This window comes from Capsicum annuum, chromosome 3 (assembly GCF_002878395.1).
Source record: "Capsicum annuum cultivar UCD-10X-F1 chromosome 3, UCD10Xv1.1, whole genome shotgun sequence".
Classification (NCBI taxonomy): domain Eukaryota; kingdom Viridiplantae; phylum Streptophyta; class Magnoliopsida; order Solanales; family Solanaceae; genus Capsicum; species Capsicum annuum.
Window position 1 is genome coordinate 29,610,770 of NC_061113.1, and position 8,339 is coordinate 29,619,108.

At 33.5% G+C, this 8,339-nt stretch overlaps 1 protein-coding gene across 1 annotated transcript; it reads left to right on the forward strand.

The window, feature by feature from the left end:
* Positions 1-462: 462 nt before the first annotated feature.
* LOC107854422 (beta-glucosidase 11) lies at positions 463-7,659 on the forward strand. Its single transcript, XM_016699436.2, has 13 exons — positions 463-762; positions 2,706-2,769; positions 4,217-4,272; positions 4,683-4,758; positions 4,845-4,916; positions 5,031-5,118; positions 5,206-5,461; positions 5,663-5,778; positions 5,946-6,166; positions 6,344-6,381; positions 6,462-6,549; positions 6,689-6,779; positions 7,172-7,659. The coding sequence occupies exons 1-13, from the start codon at positions 616-618 to the stop codon at positions 7,386-7,388; spliced, it is 1,530 nt and encodes a 509-aa protein (XP_016554922.1). The 5' UTR covers positions 463-615; the 3' UTR covers positions 7,389-7,659.
* The last annotated feature ends 680 nt before the right edge of the window (positions 7,660-8,339 follow it).

Below are 8,339 nucleotides of genomic sequence, written 5' to 3' on the forward strand. Positions count from 1 at the left end.
GAAGGGCAGAGGTTGTGGCAGAGGGTGTAGCGGCTGCGATTTTCCTGAAGTTTCCAAAAAAAAAAAAAATTCTAACTTCAAATATTTTTATTTAATATCTAATAGCATACTTTTATAATCACAAAATACGTTTATATAGAATCACACTTTTTAAATTATTTTTACATTTCACATGCTTTTATTAGCTATACATAGTATAAATTTAGAAAATTACATTGAATAATTCTTAAAATGAATGATCTTAAATTTTTGACACACACTTGTTTCATTGATCATTAGCAAACCTTCAAGATTTAAAATAAATAAATAAATTATTAAACTTGAAATTTTATCAGTGGAATAAATATGGTCAATAGTTTAAGATCAACTTACCTCCAAAGTCATTCTTATAACGGAAGAAAAATGCAAAACCTTTTTCTTTTTAAATCAAAATACTTACCATCCGTGCAATTCTTTTATCTAAATACAAGTCGTTGTTTCAATTGTTTTTTTGAGGTGGCAATTCACTCCTAATGCTATCTTATTTTTTCTTGATTTAGACGTGACGTTATCTTTAAGTAATTTTAAGTATCTTAATAACCCTTGGCATTTCACGTTCGAAATGAGAAATGGTTAATGATGTCCACATACCAAAAATGGTGCCCCTTTTTCCTTCTACTTCTACATTTGTTGGTGATAGTTGTTGGAATTAAAGATTATAATTATACAAGGCATGATTTCCCTCACAGCTTTGTTTTTGGTTCTGGAAGTGCTGCTTATCAAGTAATTATTCTTCACTTCCTGCATCTAATTTTTTTTTTTTTAAATTAACAAAATGTCTTATCATGGCTTAAATTCACTTGAACTGCACCTTCAGGACAGAACTCCAGTCCTGCTAAAGAGTTCAAAAGAATTCCAATAGCTATGGCCTATAACTTAGTTTTTATTTAGGTCAAAGACATCAATAGACACTCAACTTATTGCCAAAATTCACTTAGACACCTCAACTATGACCTGTATCTATCAGGCCCCTAAATCCCCCAATTTTTTATTCAATTGGGCATTTTTTTGTCAATCAAAAAAAGGCTGAAGTGTGTGTTGCACACACGCGATGACGTGAAAAAATTAATCAATTAAAAAAAATACGTGGCAAAACAAAATTATACATGAAATTGCTGATATTTTCTATTTTTATTTAATTATTTATTTAATAATAATTTCTTAATTTAAAAAAAAAAAAGAAAAAAAACACCCCCACCCCATCGTCGTCTTCTTCACCCCCGTATCTTCAAGCATCCCCACCCACCCAATCGTCATCTTCTTCACCCCCCTCCTCCGGCATTTTCACACACACACATAGTCGTCGTCATCACCCCATCCCCTTCACTGCAAACTTTCATTTTTTTGGACTGAAATTTTTTTTGTTGTTATTGTTATTTACATGAATTTACATACATTGACTCTTGCTATGAATAATATGTTGAAAATCCAACAATTTAAATGTAGCAAACTTTCATTTTTTTCCGGCACACTAATGGCGGAAAAGAATAAGATTAACAACAAATTTTTTTTTAAATCAAAGTCAAAAGTAAGAACAAGAAAGGAGAAAAAGTAGAACAAGAAAGGAGAAAAAGTAGAAAAAACGGTAAAAGAAAGAATCAAGAAGAAGAATGGTGAAGAAGATGAAATAGGGGTATCGAGGGGGGCGGGGGGGGGGGGGGGGGAATTATGTTGGAGGTTTATTTAAAAATATGTTGGAGGCTTCTTTTTTTTTTTTAATTTAGTTTTATAAAAAAAAAAATTTGGAGCCCTCAGTACCACTTGACACTTTTCTATTCATAACTTAATAATAGAATTACTTTTCACGCGCCTCTCGAGATTACACAGCACACGCAGTGCCATGTAGGCAAAAAATGTCCAATTGAATTAAAATTTGGGGGGTTTAGGGGCCTAATAGGTACAAGCTATAGTTAAGGTGTCTAAGTGAATTTGGGCAACAAGTTTGAGTGTCTATCGATGCTTTTGACCTTTTATTTAATACTCTATTCGACTCAATTTATGTACTTTTTGGATTTTTGAGATTCAAACAAGTTTAACTTTAATGGTTATTTCTTCAGAATTTTTTAAAAATATTTGGAATTGTCAATTATTGTAACTTATAATAATATTTTTTATGTAGTTTCAAATATATAAATTTTATTTCAAAAAACTTTATGATTTCGTATCCAAATTGATGATAACTTAAACTTTTTGACTCTCGAAAAATAAATGTGCCACATAAATTGAAACAAAAGAAAGAATGTATAAATAGGTTATTCATAATCCACTAGACTTTATTGACACAATATATAAACATGTCTTTTAACTTGACCTTAGATCACATCTATGAACTCTATCCTTGGGTGTGCACGAGTAGGCATTTATACTTGTATAAAGTTGAACAAGTAAATACACATATCTTACGTAGTGTTTTACGTGGCTAATTCTTATTCTACGTGGCGTTTTATGTGTATATGACATATAGTATGTGTGTATTTGTTTTAATTTTATATAAATTTAAGTGTCTATTTGTGCATGCCAAAATTCATAGATGTGATTTGACCAAAATAAAGGGGATATCTATGTATTATGCCAGCTTTATTTCTAAAATCTATAAACCATAAACTCCAAATAATAACTTCACTTGGAGTTTTATAACACAATTTACTGTTTTCATTTGGTGAAAGGTTGAAGGGGCAGCATTTGAAGATGGAAAAACGCCTAGCATTTGGGACACTTTTGCTCATGCTGGTCTGTTCTCTTTGTTCTTTTTCCTTTTTTTCATTATAGTGTTGTATTAGACCAATTTGTAGGGACTACTCTACCACTTATATTTTATTCTCCATCATTAAATGAGCGGGTTGGATTGAATTTGGATGGATCAAAATGGGTTTATAAATAGATGATTATTGATCTATTCAAAAAGTTATTTGTGCTGAAATGGACTAAAATGTGGATCATAATCCAATTGGCCTAGCTCTCACTAAGTTTTAATTGTTTTATTTGTTCTTTTATATAATCTTTAGTATATTCTTTTCAATTAGTATGACTATATATAATATATATCAAACAAAATATAATGTCTTTTGAAGATATTTCAATAAGATTTTTCGTTGATTAATTTAGGCTAAATATTAAACTTTTAAGGGGTTGAAATGGGCCAAACTAATAAACGTGTGGGTCAATAATAAGCTCAATCTTGGATAGGTTGGGCGGTTATGATTTTATGAACTAATTTTATCACCTCTACGCAAAGTATTGTGTAACTATGTCTACTATGTTTTAGGCCTATGGTAAGAAATTGCTTACTGTTTTTGCCTATGTTGAGTTTTGTACCCTAAGATTATGATTCCATTTGATTAACATCATAGGCGAATCTAGGATTTTAACGCGATGGGTTCGAAGTAATGCACTCGATGTGCTTTTAAACTTATGAGTTCAAATTTAGTATTTGTTGTTTTAGTGGACCTTCATCCGAGACGAATCCAAATTTTGAACTCTTATGGATTTCAATCTCTCAAGGTTTTTAACATTGAACCATTGTATTATTAAAATTATGGATTCAAACCTACCATTTGATGCTATTTAAATGAACTTCTGCACATAAGTTTATGCTTCTCATCTGAAATATAAGAATGGGTTGTGAGGAATCCGGTACTAAAGGGCTGCATCAGCCCCTCATTGGCCTGAAAGTATCTTGTCGGAAGTGTCTTACCGAGGAGAATGTAACAAGACCATGGAGGGGCTTTGGAGCTTAATGCTCACTGTGGGTTAGATTAATTGCCTGAATGGCTTGGTCTTGGAGTATTGTTGCTTACATTAGTTTCCGTGTCGTTATCCTTATAGATTAAGATTTTAAACGGAGCATTGACGATTGTAGTAAGCTTAAGGTTTGGTTTATATGTAAAGTTGTTTTATCTAGAATCTATTTTCCTAAGAGACATTTTACATAATAAAATTCGTCGCCTACATAATGTAAAAGTCAGCCTTTTAAAGTTTATTGGATAGTCATGTAATGTCATTGAAAACGCTTGCATGCCGGTTTAATTACCATTTGGTCTGCAGCAGTGATGGTATCTGTACTTTTATGCTGTAATCATCTTCCTTGAGTCATCCTGTGTATATTTTATATTTCTTTTCTCGTTATAGAGATTTATCCGTGTTTAAATCCATTCATGTGGAATAACATACTGTCCAGGTTTTCATGATGGAGCCACCGGAGACATTGCTTGTGATTCGTACCATAAATACAAGGTCTGCACATTGCTTCAACTTCGATATTTTTCAGACAGCATTGTAGTAGAAGTTTTAACAGAAGGGATCAATAATGTACTAAACATGATAAATGTTTCTTGTTTAGCCACTTTCACTGTTAAGCACAGTGGTTTTTTGTATAAGAAAAAAATTTGCATCTTAATAATCTTCGGAGATCTTCTTGTGTTGTTGACACTTCAAGAACAGTCCTCTTTTAACTGCAACGTTTGAAGTATCATCAACCATATATGAATCACATAGTTTTGCCTTCTTAATGTTCTTTGTTCTTGTGTAACGATTTTAGTAGCACTTCCGTGCTATTTGTAACGCTTTTAATAACATTTCCATGCTATTAAAGTATTCTTTTTTCTGGAATGAAGATGTTGTTTGATCATGTTAATTGATTGCAGGAAGATATACAGCTCATGGCGAACATTGGCTTGGAAGCCTATAGATTTTCCATTTCATGGTCGAGGCTGATTCCTAGTAAGCTTGTTTGTGATTCCAACAACACCATAACTATTCATACTTGTACTAAAGTTCCTCATTCGTCGAGGCCATTCTCTATGCAGATGGAAGAGGACCTGTCAACCCGAAGGGATTACAATATTACAACAATCTCATTGATGAACTCATCAGCCATGGTTAGAAACAAACTTATTACACACAAGTAGATGAACTAACAAAGAGCCATATATTGGTTTCCTCACTGAAATTCTTTCCTTGATTTTTGTCTTTCGATATTTGGCATTGTTTAGGGATACAACCACATGTCACATTATACCACTGTGACCTACCTCAGGCACTTGAAGATGAATATATGGGATGGCTTAGCCGAAAGATAGTGTATGTTTAAATTTCTAGTTATTCATATTCCAAATTTTCGTGATATAACCATGAAACAACACGATTGACTGCAAAAGAATTGTTCAGGGAGGACTTCACAGCATTTGTTGATGTGTGCTTCAAGGAATTTGGGGACAGAGTTTTGCATTGGACTACCATAAATGAGGCAAACATACTTGCCTTGGGTGGTTATGATCAAGGACTGATACCTCCAAAGCGCTGTTCTGCACCGTTTGGATTCAATTGTACTGGTGGTAATTCATCAACGGAGGTTTACATTGTAGGTCATAATATGCTGCTTGCACATTCTTCTGCAGCTAGACTATACCAGAGGAAATACAAGGTATCATGTTGAAATTTGTTACAGAGCTAATATTGATGTTAACTTTAGTTTTTCTCAGCCGAGAAAATCAGACTAAACCGCAAAGGATCTATTTTAAACATAGGATAATGTCATGTTCTCTGGTATGTTGAAGGTTATGAAAACTTTATAACAAATCTAAAGCAAAGGCGTTTATAACTGGAACGATATCTTCTACTGCAGTACGTACAGCAGGGTTTCGTGGGAATTAATGTCTATAGTCTGGCGTATCTTCCTTACACAAACTCAGAGGCTGATATAATTGCAGTGCAACGAGTCCTCGATTTTTATATTGGTTGGTGAGTTGCATATATTCTCGTATATTTTCTTCACCAAGATAGCTGCCCCTTTAATCAGTATTTTCCTATGAAGTGAAAAAATATTGTCAACTTTTATATTCTTTCGTTTTATGATAACTTTAAATGTTAGGCTGGTTTCAAGATTTTACGTTTTTTGTTCATTACAGGTTTATTAAGCCCCTGATATTTGGAGACTATCCTCAAACAATGAAGAAAAATGTGGGGTCAAGACTTCCCACCTTCACCAAACGTGATTCAGAGCTAGTTAAGGGTTCACTAGACTTCATAGGTCTGAACCATTATGCTCAAGCATACGTCAGGGACAGTCCCAGCTCTCTCCAAAAGGATCTCAGGGACTTTATACTGGACATTGGAGTAGCAATTTCATGTATGAATTACAATGCTTTTAAGTTAATGTTGTTTATTCCAAATCACAACTCTATTTCTTTGCTAGGAACATTAATGTTTAGATAATATTATTGGATTGTGCGAATCCTATTCCATTTCCAGCTCCAAGGTCTATTCGTGATCCATAAACTCAACGTACTTGTATGTTTTGTTTCAGTTGAAGGATATCTGCCAAATGAGCCACCCCCAGGAGAGGTGAGTTCAGAACAGACTTTCTAGTTGTTAATTATTCTCGGTTTTATTTCATATGGTGCTGAACAGTTTGTTTGAGTCAGCTGCCAATTAGACCGGCTGGACTTAGCGATCTGTTGGAGCATTTTAAACAAGTTTATGGCAATCCACCTATCTATGTTCATGAAAATGGTTTGCCCCTCTCTCTCTCTCTCACACACACACATGCTGCATCTATTATCTATATGATATTGAGTTTTTAAATTCAGTCCATAGAAGAGGAACTTTGGAAGCATTTCCTTATTCTGAGTTGCATTACATGTTTTGGCAGGTAAACAGACACCGCGCAATGGGACACTGAATGACACCAAACGTGTGGAACATTTGCATGCGTACATTGGAGGTGTTCTTGATGCTCTGAGGTAAGCCCCTAAATATGTAATACCACCAAAATAACTCAGTGTTTACTCCAAGCTAATGAAATGATGACGACCTATGCTTTCTATTTAAGCTTGTATAACTTAATTGTGATTAATTAATGTATATGTTTACCTCAATATATTACATAAGCATGATTAACTGATGGAGTTTAATATAAACATGGGATATGAGAAGTTTTTTTCGTATCATCGGTGAGTTGTTATTACAAGATCTAGAGTTAAACTTATGTCTACTTCGAGCATTAGCCGTTAGATCATCAATTAATGCTTATTATATGGATTTATTCGTAATTACGCTATAAATGGCCTAATGTAAATAGTTTTTACACCGTCAATGATAGTACTTCAATAATTAGTTTGTTTATTTCCACCAGGAATGGATCAAACACAAGAGGATACTTTCAATGGTCTTTCTTAGATGGTTTGGAAATATTGAGTGGTCTTAAGACATCCTATGGACTCTTCTATGTAGATTTGGATGACAAAGAATTAACAAGATACCCAAAGCTTTCTGCATTCTGGTACTCCAATTTCTTAAAGAGAAGAAGCACAGTTCTTGAAGTTGGGAACAAAATAACCGAAACTAATTAGTTTTTGTTAAGAAGCCAGGCTATTCATGAAGAAGAGGAAAGCTTTGAACTGGAGAGAATTCTATAACTTGGCAGTTTATCAGAGAAGAGAGAAAGCAATACTTTGCATTGATCAAAAAATGAATTGGTACATATATGCAAGACTAATAAATTACCTATTTATTTACATCATTACTCAGCTAATACTCTACTTAAACACTCCCGGCTGACGGTTAAGAATGTTCTTTACTCAGCTAGTTTGATAAGCAAATGTTCGTGTTGTGTTCTTCTCAGGCTTTTGGCTAGCAGATCTGTTCGTTGATCTTTAGTGGATACTTGTTGAGTCTTGATCATCCCTTGACTTAATCCCTTCCTTCCGTTTTAGTTAGCCCTCTTTCTAAAAATATTTATTTCAATTTAGTTCTCCCTTTTATGAAATCAAGAAAGTTTTATTATGTTAGTCCAATACTACCTCCAATCATTAAATGACTAAACAAAGTGTATATATTCAAATTTATATTATATTTGGTTCCGAAGTTACAATCTATATCAATATGTTTGGTTCGTTCATGAAAGACTGGATTGGCTGCAACTAGAATTGCAACTTTACTGTCACACTTCAACTCTACTGGAACCTTGCATCAACTCGAAGCTCCTTGTACAGTCCAACAAGCCAAATTACTTTTGCGACACAGGAAATCAAACCATTCCCAAGTTTTACTAGGTAATCAGTAGCATACCTTTTGTTTTTTAAACATGCTCCCCAGTTTGAATCACCAGATGCAAATAGCTTATTATAGCTTTCAGCGGGAATCAATAACCAGTAGCAGAAATTGAATTTTCGCTAAGAAAATTCAAAATATAAAGAAGTAAACATATAAAGAGGTTAAGGACATTCAATACCTATTGTATGTAGGTAAAAATTCATTTTGTTCTTATTGTGTAATTTCTTGACAAAGGAGGTTCAGATGAT

What these genes read in the sequence shown, in the direction of transcription:
- LOC107854422 (XM_016699436.2), top strand. Translation starts at nt 616, where the DNA reads ATGATGTCCACATACCAAAAATGGTGCCCCTTTTTCCTTCTACTTCTA. An exon ending in CTGGAAGTGCTGCTTATCAA is followed by an intron (nt 763 to 2,705) that starts GTAATTATTCTT and finishes ATTTGGTGAAAG; the next exon opens with GTTGAAGGGGCAGCATTTGA. An exon ending in CTCGATTTTTATATTGGTTG is followed by an intron (nt 5,779 to 5,945) that starts GTGAGTTGCATA and finishes TGTTCATTACAG; the next exon opens with GTTTATTAAGCCCCTGATAT.